The following is a 16,399-nucleotide window of genomic DNA, read 5'->3' as shown; positions in this document are numbered from 1 at the left end:
TGGGACAGCCACGACCGGGATGACGGAGGCTCTGCGTGGGCATCCTGGTTGGGCTTCCACAGCTTCACCCGTCTCTGCTCTTCTGCATCACCCCAGGCAGGGGAGAGCCCAGGAGCCCAGAAACAGTTCAGTCATCCTCATGGCAGACCACTCTGTATTTCCCAACCACATTTGGGTAGCTTTCCTCTGACACGAGGGTAGACTGCCTCTCCATCTGGAGGTTCTGCCCTTGGCTAAGTCAGAGGACACCCTGCCCGTGCCCTGAACATTTTGGCAACCACTGAGGCACAAGAGGCCTTTCCGTATCCCAGCCGCCTTCTCCAAAAGAGGCTGGGACACAGGCCGGTGTTTGATGTGGGAGAAACTACTGACAGGTCTGTGTGATCCCTGGATCCCTTCCAGGCCTGGCTGATCCGTCCATTGGGTAACGTGTGAAGCCATCCATGGATTTCCCCAAGGGAGGTCCCGCCCCGTCTGGCCAGGGAAGTGGCACAACGAAAAGGTAACTGGCTGCCAGCCCCGGGGCATCCTCGCGGGCGGAGGACAGGCGCCTGTTTCTGCTTCTGGGCACATTCTGGAGTGCCCTGCCAGGTGTTTGCCAGCTGCCGGGTTTTGCAACCGGCCCCTGGCATGCCCTGACGCCTCTCGGGGCGAGCTCCGATCGGGGTGACGAGATAAGGCACAGGGATCGATGGCGAGACGAGCTGGGGCGATGGACGCCCTGCCTCTCAGCTGGCAGCGTCTGCCATTGGGAAAAGCCTCTGCTGTGTGTGGGCACAGCTATGCAACTGGGGGGTGTGACCAGGCAGGGCTTCACACCTTGCAGGAGAGGGAGGCCACCTTCTCACGGGTTAGTTGCTTATTCTACATCAGGAGTGCCCGACTTTGACCACTTTGAGACTTGGGGACTTTAACTCCCAGAATTCCTCAGCCAATTCCCAAAGTCAGGCCTGATTTGAGTGACCAGATGCTCCGGATTTCCCATCTTCTTCTCGATTGTTCCCGAAAGTCAGGCCTTCCCAGCTGTGGCCAGCAGCCCGTGCAGGAGACGGCTCTGGCCAAGTCAGGGCGTCTCGCAAGAGCTGAGCTCAGCCACATTTCGTGTCAGCTCAGCTGGACCATCCCCAGAACTTCCATCCAGGAACCGCAGAGTGACCTGGTTGTGCAATTGCCCTGAGCCACGAGGGAAGATGAGAACCAGGCTCCAAAGTATAAAGCTTGGCCTCTCCTTAAGTTGGAAGGGACCTGGGAGGTCTTCTAGTCCAACCCCCTCAGGCAGGAGACCCTAGGCCAGAGGTCACCAACCCCTGGTCCGTGGACTGGTACTGGGCCTTGGCATGCCAGCAACCCGACCGCATAAACGAGCAAAGCCCCATCCGAGGCAGCACACAAAACCACGCACCCTCCGGTCCACAAAAAAAAAAAACCTCTCTCTACGTAACTCCTTAATTAGTTTCCATCTACTACTGCCTTCAGTTGCTTTGGAGAATAGGTAGACCCCCTCGTGTCTGTGACAGCCCCTCAAATATTGGAAGACTGCTCTCATGTCACCCTAGTCCAGGGGTAGTCAACCTTGGCTCTTTTATGACTCGTGGACTCGTGAACTAAATATACACAATTCCTGCAACCGTTCTTCTTCGTATGTTTTGGCCTCCAGTCCCCTGATCATCTTTGTTGCTCTTCTCTGCACTCTTTCCAGAGTCTCAGCATCTTTTTTGACACCGTGGCGACCAAAACTGGATGAGGAAGGGTCTCTTTCCTTTGCTGTTGTCCTCCGAAAATATTTGGAAAAGGAAACCCCCGTCACATCCCTGGGTTGTTCCTGTAGCAGTTTTAGCGTTTTTCTCCAGCGCCTCTAGAACAATTATAGAAGTAGTTCTTGACTTACGACCGCTCGTTTAGTGACTGTTCAAAGTTACAATTTCTCGGCTTCAACCAGAGAAAAATTCAGATTAAGGCTCTTCTTCCTTCTGAGTGGAGAACAGCAAAGAATTCCTGACCTCCAGCTTAACACCCACGTGGCCCGTGGGGAGATGGGGGAGGGTGTCCCCACCAGCAATTACTACCCCTTCCCTTCCCCACAAGCCATAGTTCTGGTCTGCTACCAACTTTCCTGCACCAGTTACTGCCTTTTCTTTTTCATTTTTAAAGGAAGCCTTTTTGACACTCCCTCCTCGTTCGCGTCTGAGGCTTTGTTGCAAGCAAGTCTATTTAAGGTTAAGAGCGAAGCGGCGCTCTCCATGAGGCTGGAAAACCAGCCAAGGCTTCAACTTTGCACTTACAATACCGAAATAGAAGAAGAAGAGAGGGAAGGCAGGCGTGCGTGGGTGGGTGGGCCTGGAGGGGTCAGGAAAATACAGCTTCCCTTCCCCACCTGTTTAATTCAGGACAAACATGGTTGAGGTTTGTGGTTTCTTCTTTTGAAAAAGGTCTCTGCTGTTTTTTACATCGCCTGCCTCGCTCAGGAACCCTTTTTTTTTTCACTGCTGATGGAGGCAGAAAATGTGTTTGTGAAGCTTTTGGGAAAGTCCCGTTTAGAGACCAGCCTTTTTCTTCACGAGGCTGAGATTCTGGGGCAGCCCGGCTGGAGGGAGGGGAAGGGAACGTGACCCCTGTGCCTGCTGTTGTGTTACCAACACACCCACTCTCCCTGGCTGGTGGCAGCTCCTATGCCAGGCGTGAAGAAGTAGGACTGCCCGTAAAGTTCCAGTTGACATTTATTGCTTACAGGGTAGCCTTTGGCTTACAACCGCAGCTGAGCCCAACTGAGAAATTTGTTAATTGAATTTTGCCCCATTTTGTGACTTTCCTTGAATTAGGAACATGGATGTGAAGTGAATCCGACTTTCCCCTTGAGATTGCTCGACAGAAGCTATCAAAAGGGGATCACGTGAGCCCAGGATGCTGCAACCGTTGTAAATGTGAGTTGAAGTCCACAAGTCACAAAGGGGCCGTAGTTCCCCACCCCTGGACTAAAGCAAGAGGTTCCTGGGTGTTTTGATAGACTTTTATTGACATTTGAAGGTCAGTTGAAAGATCCATTTGCATCAGGCGTCTTCGGAAGACCCTCAAAGAACAACAGCCCTAAACTGGGCCAGTCTAAGACATTTTTTAGGGAGAGCCACGCTTCCTGCCTTTCACAGCAGAGAGAGAAAGATCTCCCGTTCAGACCATCCATCTCTCCGGAATTCTTGATGGAGGGCAGACTCCGCCAGCCATCAGCACCCTGATCAACGGAGGAGAACTCCAGGATTAACACCAGGCCAACATCCAGAAACAAACCAAACCCCAGTCAAGAAACTGCCAAGGAAGCCAACAGCAAACAGGAACGCTGGCAGGCAAGACACCAGGATATAAACTCAAAGCAAACAGCACTCCTTACTAGCACTGATGATGTTGCCTAGCTGGGTCATGAAACGTCTGGATGAAAACAAGCAAGCTCAGAGCAGCAAGAATCCCACAGTCACTCTCCTCCTCCTCCTCCTCCCTTCTAGCAATGATGATGTTACCCAGTTGAGTCATGAAAGGCCTGCAAGAAAACAACTAAGCTCAAAGAGCAAAAGGGACCCCATATTTCTCCCTCCTCCTCCTCCTCCCCCCTTCTAGCACTGATGATGTTACCTAGTTGGGTCATGAAACCTCCGCATGAAAACAGCCCAGCTCAGAGAGCACCCTCAGGGTTGAATCATCCCCGGGGTCTTCAAGCCCAAGACCCCACCAAGGACCATCTGTCATACAGTAAAGCTCTCTTTTCTCGGTTATTCTTGATTTCCTTCTCCGGCTTTGGGGATTGCCCCATATTTCTTCAAACACCCACAAGTGAGCCGTTCTGAGGAAAGAGGCTGAACGGGAGTAACCCCCAGCCCTCCTCAGAGGACGGCTGGCATCTCAATTTTTCTTCCAGAGCTGTGTGGTGGTGTTGGTTTTTTTTTCAAACAACGGCCTCTTCTAGGCTCACCACATGGGCAAGTGTGGGCAGAGAAGCTGTTTCACATCATCTCTTTTTTTGCTGGGTAAGGATTTTTGACTGTCTTTCTCCCCCCCCCCCCCCGCTTCCCATGAATTCGCTCTCTTTGGCCAGATGTGTGCAGAATTCTGATTCATCCCAGAACTATGCAGCGCAGGCTCAAAGCCATGGCTTCCTCTCTACGTACGGTATTTTTTATTTGCTTTCCTAGGAACGCCGCAGAGGAAGTGACCGTCCGTCATCGTCAATCCATTTTTCAGCATCCTCAGCCACTCAGCCTAATTCCACAAGGCCCTGCCCTGCCCCTTCTTTGAGTTGCCCCCTGGATCCAGCTGTTGGCTCTGTCTTCCTCAAGGCCCCACATCCCTCCAGATGTGGCCCTTTTTCTTACTGCTGTGGATCAAGAAAATGTGGAGCTGAGGAAGGCAGGCGGGCGGGCGGGAAGAAAGAGAGAGAGAGAGAGAGGAAGGAAGGAAGGAAGGACGAAAGAGAAAGATAGATAGATAGATAGATAGATAGATAGATAGATAGATAGAAGGAAAGAAGGAAAGAAAGTCAAGAAGATGACAGAAAGAAAGAAGGAAGGAAGGAAGGAAGGAAGGAAGGAAGGAAGGAAGGAAGGAAGGAAGGAAGGAAGGAAGGAAGGAAGGAAGGAAGGAAGGAAGGAAGGAAGGACAAATGTCTCTACCTGAAAAGTCTCCAGCCTCCTTCAAGTTTCCTGTAACACTAAAGGAAGGACGCCTCGGGAAGCCCAACCAAGGGTCTCCCTCCAGGGCCAAGCAGGTGGTCCAGATCAGTTCCTCTGGCTTTGCAGAACGAGGCGGGCAGTTCCCCTGCCCCGAAATACTGAGGAACAGCGCAGAGAATAACCCAAATCCGAAGGAAGGTCCATGACTCGACAGAGAAGAAAAAGGAGTATTTTGACCGTTCTTCTTCATGGCTGCTGTTTGGTCATAATGTTGCTGGCTGCCCCAAGGGACCCCCCCACCCCAATCTCCCTGAACTCGGCTTCCCAAGGAAACTGGACAATCGCATTAGGACCCTTTCCGGCTGCTGGTTCAATATGCCCCCCTTCCCGCCCTCCTTCCCCAGAGCAGCAGCCATCTTCTCTTCGGCCCCCGAAAGCGGTGTTTCAGGAAGCAGAAATGGCGAAGCGTCTCCCCCACGCATCTCTTCCGGCCCAGGGCAGCTCCAGGGTCTGCCATTTGTTACCAAAATCCCTTGAGTGTTCCTCCTCTGAGTCAACTGAACTTTGCCGCCTCCTAAAAATAGCATGAATCAGTTGGCCAACAGGCTTAGATGTTTTTCAGCCAAGCATTTGTCTCCTGGCTGCAGGCTTATCTTTCCCAGGTCCTGGTTGCTCCGGGGGGGGGGGGTCTCCGGAGAGCTGTCCTGGAAAAGGACTTCCCTGGAGGCAGGGTTAGGCCGGAGTTAGGCTCAGCTCCATTAAGATGTGTGGAGTTCAGCTCCCAGAATTCCCCAGCCAGCTTGGGATAAGTTTCCATCCGTTACTTCTTCTCCTGCCCTCAGCAGGTGGATCCCCCTCTTCTCTGTGGCAGCCCCTCAAATACCGGAAGACGGCTGTCATGTCACCACAAGCTCTGCAGGGTTGGGTTGGCTGAGGTTGAGGGGTTTGGTCTTTAGCAGGAGGGCAGCGTTGGAAGGAACGCTGGAGATCTTCTAGTCAAGCGGGAGACCTTCTACGGTTTCAGATAAATGGTTGCTTTCCAGGCATTCGTTCCACCCCCCCCCCATCCACCCTTCCCCCAAATACGTGTGGAAATTAAGTTTCAGGGATTTTCTGCATTCCAGGACGTGCAATCAGCTCCCTGCAAATCCCCTTCTGGGCCATCCCTGAACCTGGATGTTGCCAGTCACCCTCCAGGCCTTTTTACACAAAGGAAACCATAACAATCATGACGCTTCAAGGATATCTCCACTGTTGTGATTCAAGAAGGGAGTTTTCCAGGATGGGGAAGAGTTATCAGGATGAATCACCCCTGGAGCCCAAGGGATGAGTCAGAGAGGTCGGAAGCAGAGATGCCCGCCAGCTCCTGGGCCATCCCACCTCCTGGCAAGATATCCAGGCCTGCTCCATTCCCTCAGCCCAGCCAGCAGGTCATCAGGCTGCCCAATGCCTTCTAACCCTCCCCGCCCTCCAACAGAAGGAAGTTATGGAGATCTGACCTAGAACTAAGGAGAAATTTCCCCACAGTGAGAACAAATAACCAGGGGAACGGCTTGTTTCCAGAAGTTGTGGGTGCTCCACCAGTGAAGGTCTTCAAGAAGAGATGGGGCAGCTATTTGTCCGGAATGGCACAGGGAAGGGATGTCCAACCTTGGCTACTTTAAGACCTGTGGATTCAACTCCCAGAATTCCCCAACTTTTAAGACCTGTGGACTTCAACTCCCAGAATTCCCCAACTTTAAGACCTGTGGATTTCAACTCCCAGAATTCCCCAACTTTAAGACCTGTGGATTTTAACTCCCAGAATTCCCCAGCCAGCTGTGCTTCCTGGGGAATTCTGGGAGTTAAAATCCACAAGTCCTAAAGTTGCCAAGTTGGAACCCCCCCTGACAACAGGTCTTCTGCTTGAGCCAGGGGGTTGGACTAGAAGACCTCCAAGGTCCCTCTAGGGCAGCCATCCTGTAGGCCAGAATGGACCTTTCCTGCTCTGCCAAGTTATCTGCTCTCCTCTGTTTATCTGGGCCATCCGGTCTCGGGCTTATCTCCCCACCTCTCCCCCACCTTCCCCTCCCTCCCCTTGGCCTGGAAGGCCCTCCTGGCTCCAGCCCAGGGCCTGGTGTGCCCCACCCAGCCCACTTGGGCTGGGCCCGCCAGGTTCCTAGCATTCTCCTGCTGGGAGGCCTGCGCAGACCCCCCTCAGGCGCTCTGCCTGGAATTTGGGATGATGCAAGTGGGGGTTCCTGTTGGGGCAGAGGCGGCGACTTCAACCAGCCAGAAGGAAGGTTCTCCATCTTCCAGATCATGGTTGTCCCCAGGGTGCTTTTCCCAAAAGCAGCTGGACTTTCTTGTGTTTTTCCTGGAAAACATTTTGCGTCTCCTCCAAGAAGCTTTTTCAGAAGTTGGATGAGAAGTGGAATGTTTTCAAGGAAAAAACAAAACAAAACCCAAGAAAGTCCAGTTGTTTTTTTGGAAAAAGCACCTTTGGGACTAGAAGGAAAACCGAAGGAAAAAAAGAGAGGAAGCCATACAGGTAGTCCTCAACTCACAACAGTTTGTTTAGTGACCGTTGGAACACTGACCTATGGCCATTTTTCACACGACCGTTGCAGCATCCCCAAGGTCACGTGGCCAAAATTCAGATTCTTGGCAACTCCTATTTATGACCGTCGCCGTGTCCTGGGTTCCTGTGATCCTCTTTTGTGACCTTCCGACAGGCAAAGTCAACTGACTTTCACGCCTAAGGCAGGACTAGAACTCATAGCTTCCTGGCTTCTAGTCTGGTGGTGCCTCAAATAAAAAATAAATAAATAAACAAAGCCTACATTCAGTTTCTCAGATTCCCGCCTTCATAGTCAGGCAGTTTGATTGCTTGAAAGTTAATTTAAAGCAGGTTTCACTGTTACACAAATATCTGACTCACTATTTCTTGATTGCAGATGGAGTGATACTCTCCCAGTTATTGGTGCCCACAATAGTGTGTATTGGTGTGTGTGTGTGTGAGAGAGAGAGAGAGAGAGAGACAGCACAACATATCTCCGAGGGTTGAGTCATATTTTCTGCTTCCTTGAGCCAACAAACACACTGTTGTGAGAAAACATCGCAAACGTGCTGAGAAGCGATAGAGAAATCGGAGTCATCGATTCCATAACAAACCACAAACAACACTCTGGGTTTTGGCCCAGAAATAGGAAACCGATCGAGGGCCCGTTTGTTTCTATGCATCCCTCGCGTTGGGTTCCACTCGCGTCTCCTTTTTACGGGCAGCGTTATGCAAACTCAAGCAGGGTTGATGAGATTTTGATTCTCCGGTTCCACACTTACGGGAACCCATCAGGGCCGATGAATCATCTCAGTCACCTGAGAAAAGGGAATCAAAAGAGATCTGCAGGCATTTCAAAACTGAAAGTCCCGCCAGTAACTTTCGGGAAGGGCTGGATTTGCCTCTGGGCACTGAAACCGACTCGGAGGAGCCGCGAGGGAGTTGAAGGTCCACCCCCTCCCCATCTCCAAGTTCACTAGCAGGGCTGGTTGGGGAATTCTGGGAGTTGAAGTCCCCCATCTTTAAATTCACTCGCATGCTGTCTGGGGAGTTGACATCCGCAGGTCTTAAAGTGGCTGAGGTTGAGAAGGGCTGTTTTAAAGAGAAGTATTTAAACGATGATGGTTCCATACCCCACTTAGGACACCCTGCCCTGCCTTCCCCTGGTACTTGCAGCAGCCTCGGGGCCCAGCAGTGGGGCTCCTGACTTAGGCCCCCGGGGGGAGGGTCTCCTGTGGCTTTGCACCTCTGTGGCCTTCTGCCCCCTTGGTCCTTCCTCCCTGGTCCCTGCCCCAGAGCTCAGCAGCTTTGGAATTGGCCCCCAGGCAAGTGGCCCCAGTTCCCAGCCCCATTGATGCTTGCCAGAGCTGGCGCTCACTCAGTGTCTTGGGGGCCACCACAGCCCCAACGTGTCCCCCAAATGCTTCCTTCTCTGGAAACCGAAACTGGGCTAACTCATCAAGCAGCCACAGCACAGCATTGTCAGTCTCTGCGGGGGTCCACAGTGTCTGTCTGTCCGTCCGTCCATCCATCCATCCATCCCCCTCTATCCCAAGGGGGATACAGATCCACAGGTGCCCTTCCGACCTAGTTCTGCCCAGATGTGTCCCTGGGTTCCAGGAGCCAGCATATTTAGAGGGGACCCGGTTTGGGAACTCTCAGGATGCTGGATAGCGTTGGATAGTTCACCTGGGAGGTGAAGTGCTAGTCCAGCATTACAGGTGGTCCCCAATTTACAAACACTCACGCTGAAAAAAAGTGACTTACGACGGCTTTTCACGCTTACAAACATTGCAGTGTCCCCTGGTCATGTGACCAAAATTCAGACGCTTGGTAACTGATTCGTATTTATGACGGTCGCAGTGTCCCAAGGGGGTCACGTGATCCCCTTTTGGGATCTTCTGACAAGCAAAGTCAGTAGGGGAAGCCAGATTCACTCAACAACCGTGTGGCTAACTGAACTGCAGCGATTCACTTAACAACGGTAGCAACACAGGTCGTAAAATGGGGCATAACTGACTTAAAAACTGCCTTGCTTAGCATACCTTGGGCTCATTTGTGGTTGTACGTCGAGGACTAACACAAGCTGCTTGGTGAGAGGCTGAACCGACAGACCTCGGCAGCCTCGTCCCCAGGGTCACCTTCAGCAGCCCCCAAAGAGTCCGAGGCTGCCCTGCAGGCCGGCCTCACCCTGGCCCTCAGGATGCATCCGGGGCAGGCACAAGCCTGGGTCGGGCAGCAACCCTCCCCACTTCCTAGCAACCTATATTAATCTTGAGGACATCTAGCCCACCCTCTGCCCAGGACAGGAATCCTCATACAGTCCCAGGCAGCCCTCTGCCCTCAGCCCCTGGTCGGGCAAGGTAGCAAGCCAAAGCGTCCCGGAGAGCGACCGCCACAACGCAGCGCCAGGGCGAGGCAGCGGGGAGGACGAGGCCACCCCACGCCCGCCCCTCGCCAGAGAGGAGGAGGGGGAGGAGCAGAAGAAGGGCGGAGCCGGGAAGGGGCGTGGCCAGGGTAATATCTGGGGGCCCCGGCCGCCGCGCCTCAGTCGTCCGGGGCTGCTTTCGGCGAGCGGAGCACGACCAGGCGCCACCATGAGCTCCATTCTGGACGTCCGGAACCTCTACCAGGTGAGAGGCCAGCCGCCTTCCCGGGCTCCGTCGCCCCGCGGCCGCCGGAGAAGAGCCCGGCCGCTCCGCCGCTTCTGGCTGCGCTTTCGGGCAGCCGGGGCCAGCTCGCTTCCTGCCCGCCGCCGCTTGCGCGGATCCTGGGCAGGGGATGGGCGCGGCTTGGGATCTCGACGCGGAGCTCCGTCGGCCGAGGAAGGGGGAGTCCCTCCCGAGCCCCCGGGCAGCCCTCGCAGGCCGGCGCGCCTCTCGCGGACTCCCGGCGACCCCGCCCTAAACCTCCGTTGAAGATTTCCCCCCCCCCTTCGGGGCGTTCTCCAAAGACCGGCGCTTCTTTCCGAAGGGGCCGCCGAAGCCCCAAGAAGGGCCAAACCGGCCCCGTCGAAGCCCCGCTGGCTGAGCATCGCGGGCTTTGTAGTCCTCCGTATTGTGGGGCGGGGAGGGGGTCCTGACACCCGATCGGTGGGGAACAGGGCTGGGAAGGAGCGGCGGTCCCCGACCTCTGTCTTCGGTGGGTGGGAAATTGCCGGCCTTTGACAGCGTGCGGATCGCCGGGGGAGGGGAGGAAGAGCTTGAATCCCCCCACCCCGAAGCCCCTTTGGCCAAGGCCGAGGCGCTTCCTCCTCTCCTCCCCCGTCGGGGAGGAGAAAAACAGGAAGCGCAGCGCTGGCCCCGGTCGGCTTTTTTTCTAGGTCAAGAATTACGTCGCTGCCGCTGCGGCTTCTCCTCGCCCCGGCTCGGGGCTTCGCGGGCAGATCGGGCGCAGCCTGCGCGGGCGGGCGGGCGGGGGGAGGAGGGGAACGCGGACCGACTTCGCAGCCTCTTCCGAGCGCCAAGCCCCCCTTTTCAGTCGGTGGGCCGAAAAAACGCAGCTCCCGAAGGACTTTCTCCCCCAGTTTCGTATGCTGTGTGTGTGTGTGTGTGTGTGTGTGTCGTGGGCGGGGGGAGCAAGGACCCCTCCCCAGTCTCGCATCTTTCCGAGCTTCGGGCGGGGGGAGCAGAAAGGCTTTTTCTGCTGAAACCCTTTCGGGATCCAGGGATGCTGGTGATCTGGTATTCCAGCAGATTGTATAAGAGATCCTCTTTCGATCTCCTGCTGGAAAAAAACAGCGGGGGTCCCACTGTTGATCCAATATGGGGCGAGAACTTGGGGGGGTTGTCCATGAAAGGGGGGTCGGTTAAAGCAGGCAGAACTGGCGGTGGGTCAATGTGGGGCTTCCTGTGATGGTAGCTTTTGCGAGCTGTTGTGAGTCTTCCCTCCTCCTCCTTGCAGTGTTTCACCTCAGCTATCAAACCTGGGTGTTTTTGCCTTGTTTTTGTGGGGCTGGTTCTCCCTCGAACCGCACCCCACCAACAGTGGCGTTGGGCCAACGCAGCTTTTCTAAACCAGTTTAAGAATAAATCCAGGCAACTTTCAGCTTTAGAGGTCTTTCAGCCAGGCTTAAGATTTCTCCAGGAAGTTGGTGTCGGTTTTGACAGTCACTCCGAGGGCCCTGGTGTGTGTGTGTGTGTTATACATATTTTCCACCCTGTGCACGTTTGTGTAAGGTGGGAAAGCACCTAGCAAGTCGGTTTTGTTGTCAAACAGGATTTTTGAACGACGAGTGTCTTTGATTCGAGAGGGGGATAAGAGTTTGGCCTTCAGTTGAAAAGCGAATTGATCGCGGTGGAAAAAGATTTTTTTTTAGGTTGCATAAAGTGGAGGGGCACAGAATGTTTCTTGGGGGCCGCCTGGGGTCTTGTGAATGTTACCCGTGCGAGGCCCACTGATGCGTAGCAGGGTTTGCAGCCATCTGCTGTCCTATCCCTGACACGGTGCCTGTCTGAGGGAGAGGTTTTTATGCCCCCATGTCCCCCCCCCTCCACGCCCGTCCTCTCTGGCTTAGAGTCACCGCCCAGCAGCTGTTCCCCTCCGCAGCTCTGTGCTGGCCAGGCCACAAGTCTCTTTAAAAATAACCCCAGCCCAGCTCACCTGGACTATATTAAGGCCGCTGACGTCACACTCACACACAACGCTTGTCACCGACCGACACTGGCTCCCTTCTGCGCTTCCCTGTCAGTCCACCGCTGCCTTCTGGCAGGGCTTTCCGGGGGGGCTCACCGGACAAGAATTTGTGGAAGTCCCAAGCCTGGCAGTCCCACGAGAGGGGCCCCTGGCTTAGGACGGAGGCCGGTGGCCTCCTGCTTGGGTGAGCTTCAGGGTCTTCAGGCTTAGGGGGGGGGTGTTAGGGCGCTGCGCCCCCAAGCAGGCGGCTTTTCTCCAGCAGCGGTTGAGATTCTGCGCTGCCAACGGGGCCCAAGAGTGACGTGTGTTCTTTGCCAGTTTTCCCCGAGAGATCACAAGTCTGTGGATGGGATCGGGCCGGACTTTTGCGCCAAGGTGGCGCAGCAGTCAGAGTGCAGTACTGCAGGCCACTTTAGCTGACTGTGTTCAGCAGGTCAGCGGTTCAAATCTCACCGGCTCAAGGTTGACTCAGCCTTCCATCCTTCCGGGGTAGGCAAAATGAGGACCCAGATTGTTGGGGGCAATGTAAAATATATATATATATATACATTGCTTACTGGTGTACACCACTTAGAGAGTGCTTGCACTTAAAGCGGTATATAAGTCTCATAAATAAATAAATAAATAAATAAATAAATTCAAGGCTGGCCGAAGCGGGGTCCTTTTGCGGGGTCTCTAACCTCTCCTCCTCTTCCTCCCACTGCAGAACCTGTTCAACCTCTCGCTGAGCGAAGAGCCGGACGCGCCCGCCTCCGCCTTCTCCTGCGGCCACTCAGCCCACTCCTCCGACCCGGCGCTGCCCGGCAGCGGGGACTCGGCGCTGTGGCCCCTGCGCAGCCCCTGGAGCCCCCAGGGGGAGCAACCGCGGCCCCCCTTGCGCCCGGATCGCTCGGTCAGCCTGATCGAGGGCAGGGCACTGCCACTGCCGCCGCTGCCGCCCCCACCGGGCTTCCCCCCGCTCAAGCAGCCCGCCGGCGCCCCGCCCGCCCCGTCGTCCCGCTACAAGACGGAGCTGTGCCGCACCTTCAGCGAGAGCGGCCGCTGCAAGTACGGCGCCAAGTGCCAGTTCGCCCACGGTGCGGCCGAGCTGCGCTCCGTCAGCCGCCACCCCAAGTACAAGACGGAGCTGTGCCACAAGTTCTACCTGCACGGCGAATGTCCCTACGGCGCCCGCTGCCACTTCATCCACCTGCCCGACGAGGCGCAGCTCTGCGGCAGTGGCGGGGCTGGCCCGCAGCTCCTGCGCCAGAGCGTCAGCTTTTCCGGGGTGCCCAGCACCCGCCGCGCCTCCCCGCTGCCCGGCCTGCCCGACCCGGCCTCCTTCGCCCGGGCACCCTCGGCCTCGCCCCCGCCCGCCTGCGCCGAGCTCCTGTCACCCGCCTTCGAGCACCTGGCCGGGGACCCCCTCGCTCTGCTCTCGCCCTTCGGGGACTCGCTGGCCGGGACCCTCTTTGGCAGTGGCGGCGGCAGCTGTTGCTCCTGCCGCTGCCGGAAGTCGGCCGGCCTGGGCAGCTCGCTGCAGGGCGCCCGGGACTTCTCGGCGGCCCCCGGGACGCCCCCCTCGGTCCTGCCCAGGACCCCCTCCTCCAACTCGCTCTCGGACCCCGACTGCTACAGCAGCTCCAGCAGCCTCAGCGGCTCCGACTCGCCTGTCTTCGACCAGCACCCCATCGGCGGGCCGGCAGGGACCCCTCACCGCCTGCCCATCTTCAACCGGCTTTCGGTCTCGGACTGAGGGCCGGACGGGACTGTTCCAAGCTGGCCATCGATGGCCACGGAAGGGGCTGCCCTCTGGACGGGATTTCCTCCCCGCCTGAACTGATGCCAGCTGCTTTTCAGGGCTTTGCCTGCTCTTGAAGTCCTCCTGTTGCCTGTTCTTTTGCGGGGGTGGGAGGGTGCAGTGCTTTTCCTGCCTCCCACCTGCCGGCCTTCCCGCCCTCACTGGGCCTGGGCAACGGGGTTCCAGATGATTGCAGTTTCCCTCTCACAGATAGTGCCTTAAGCAGAATCTGCACTTGGACACCAGATTGAGCAGTTGCGCAGAGGTGGGCCAGGTCCTTACCTCCCCTCCCCCCCTCCCCAGGAGTGCCTTATGGCAGCCTGCATCAGACAGTCGGGTCTTTTAACTGTCTCAAAAATCCCCTTTCAGGGAGCCAGGAAACCAAGCTGGGGGGGGGGGTCAATTTAATTTTCTCTCTGGTTTTGCACAAAACAGCTGGCTGGGCTGAGCTGAGAGGGTGAACTGCCTCACCCCCTTGGGGCAGTTGCCTTTCCCCCCTCCCTTTAAGAAATTCAACTGTCAGGAGATTGTTCCCTTTTTAGGAATTGCCTCCTCCTCCTCCCCCCCCCAACCTGGAAAAACCTAGAGAAGTTCAAACAGAGGATTTTTCTTTGCTCTTTATTCTAAAGAGCCGAGGTGGCGCAGCAGTTAGGGTGCAGTACTGCAGGCCACTTTAGCTGACTGTGTTCAGCAGGTCAGCGGTTCAAATCTCACCGGCTCAAGGTTGACTCAGCCTTCCATCCTTCCGGGGTAGGTAAAATGAGGACCCAGATTGTTGGGGGCAATGTAAATATATATACATTGCTTACTGGTGTACACCGCTTAGAGAGTGCTTGCACTTAAAGTGGTATATAAGTCTCATAAATAAATAAATAAATAAATAAATAAATAACAGCGTCTCCAAGCTTAGTCACTTGAAGATGCTTGGACTTCAACTCCTAGAATTCCAAAGCTGGCTGTGGAATTCTGGTAGTTGAAGTCCAACCAAGTGAGGGGAGATTGAGAAATGCTGTTCTAACACCTGAGCATTATGCCAAAGGTTAACTGCCCCGGGGAGAAAAGGAAGTGTACTTGTATGTAGCAGCTTTATTTTTTTTTTTAAATTTTTCCTCCAGTGGTAAGGAGGAAATAAAAAATCTCACACCACGGAAACCAGATCAAGCTGGGGGAAAAAGACTTAAGACAAAGTCCTGGTGGCTGTTAATGTATTTTGTTTTTCTTTAAAACAAAACATGCTTTATACTGTGAATATTCTCTCCTTATCTAATCCTCCAGCAAGAATAGGTTGGGAATTAAGGAGAGGTGCTGAGTTTTGTTTTTTTAATCCCCCTTTATTGTGCCCTCTGGAGCTTTTGAAATAAAGGCAGGGCAGTCATGTTTTCCCCTTGGGGTGCTCTGAACCCCAAGAAGTGTGCATCCCCTTGCTGCAAGAACAGGTGGTTTCCACCCCTTCCCAAATTCCTCTGCCGGCTGTAAAATTCTTCCCTATTGGAAAATTTGAATCTGATCGACATGCGTCTCCAACCTGCCTCCATGTTCCAATGGGGTGAAATTCATATTAAACTGAATCTTGGATTGATCAAAAACAATGTCAGGCCGCAATTGTTCATCCCTGTTCCACAGGAAACTGAGATCTGCACTAAAATGGACGTCCAATATTCCAAATTGACGAATTCCAGACTTTGTCACCCAAGGAAATTCTTAGCCCACTCTCCAGTTCCATGAAATTCAGTCTTTGGGAATTCTGCTCCTCCGTCCCCACGTAGAGGAGGATTTGGAGCTGGCCAACCAGATGCCAAATGGAATGACACTGGCAGGAAGTTTATTTTTTTTTTAGTGTCCACAAAGTCCAGTATTCAAGCAGCACGGAAAACGGTGTCCTGTTGCTTTAACCTCAGTTAAATTAGACATTTTTGCACTGATGGAGACCGGTTGGGGAGGAAGGAAGCCTTTTGTTTCTAAGCTTATGTCGATGCTGGTCACACTTGCGTGTCATTTTGTGGTGGGTGTTGTTGTTTTTAAAAATCCTCAAATGTTTACTTTGTAATAAGGCAATAACCAAAACCAAACTATTTATAGAGTCTATTTATTCATAAATTTTATATTGTATTTATCTTTTTTTGTAATATTCCAGAATAATATATATATATAATATCTATATATTTTTGTGTGTGAATTACAAAGCAAATGAGATTCTGCTACGATTTTAAAATGGTTCCAAATGCTAGCTTTTTTTTCTCTGCTGGAAAAAGAGACTTTGCTACTTCTTTTCTGAATCTCCAAAAAATAATGGTGCAACCAATACTCAGTTAATAATAAATCCGAGGATCAGAAAATCTTGTCTGCTCGTGTCTATGCTTGTTTAGAAAATCTTAAAAAATAATTTCCTACTTCAATCAAAAAGAATAGAGCTGGAAGGGACCTTGGAGGTCTTCTAGTGTCCAGCCCCCTGCTTAAGCAGGAGACCCTGCACCATTTCAGGCAAATGGCTTTCCAGTCTCTTCTTAAAAGCTTCCAGTGATGGAGCACCCACAATTTCTAGTGGCAAACAGTTCCACTGGTTAATTGTTGTCACAGGAAATTTCTCCTTAATTCCAGGTTGCTTATCTCCTTGATTAGTTTCCAACCATTGTTTCTTGTCCTGCCCTCTGGTGCTTTGGTGAATAACGTGACCCCCTCTTCTTTGGGGCAGCCCCTCAAATACTGGAATACTGCTATCATGTCTCCCCTATTTCTTATTTTCTTTAGACTGGTGACTAGTCACTAGCCAAACTGAAGTCCTGCAGTCAT

At 53.8% G+C, this 16,399-nt stretch overlaps 1 protein-coding gene across 1 annotated transcript; it reads left to right on the top strand.

Annotated features, from left to right (window-relative positions):
• Window positions 1-9,685: 9,685 nt before the first annotated feature.
• Window positions 9,686-14,342, top strand: ZFP36 (ZFP36 ring finger protein). Its single transcript, XM_039325132.1, has 2 exons — window positions 9,686-9,827; window positions 12,536-14,342. Exons 1-2 carry the CDS (start codon window positions 9,792-9,794, stop codon window positions 13,562-13,564), a joined length of 1,065 nt encoding a protein of 354 aa, XP_039181066.1. The 5' UTR covers window positions 9,686-9,791; the 3' UTR covers window positions 13,565-14,342.
• The last annotated feature ends 2,057 nt before the right edge of the window (window positions 14,343-16,399 follow it).

This window comes from Crotalus tigris, unplaced genomic scaffold (genome assembly GCF_016545835.1).
Source record: "Crotalus tigris isolate CLP2741 ecotype Arizona unplaced genomic scaffold, ASM1654583v1 scf7180000024316.1084291, whole genome shotgun sequence".
Lineage (NCBI taxonomy): Eukaryota > Metazoa > Chordata > Lepidosauria > Squamata > Viperidae > Crotalus > Crotalus tigris.
This window is presented reverse-complemented; position numbering and strand designations above follow the sequence as displayed.

Excerpts from the sequence above, each read along its gene's own strand:
- ZFP36 (XM_039325132.1), top strand. The coding sequence starts at position 9,792 with ATGAGCTCCATTCTGGACGTCCGGAACCTCTACCAG. Across the intron at positions 9,828-12,535 it reads ACGTCCGGAACCTCTACCAG|AACCTGTTCAACCTCTCGCT; the intron begins GTGAGAGGCCAG and ends CTCCCACTGCAG.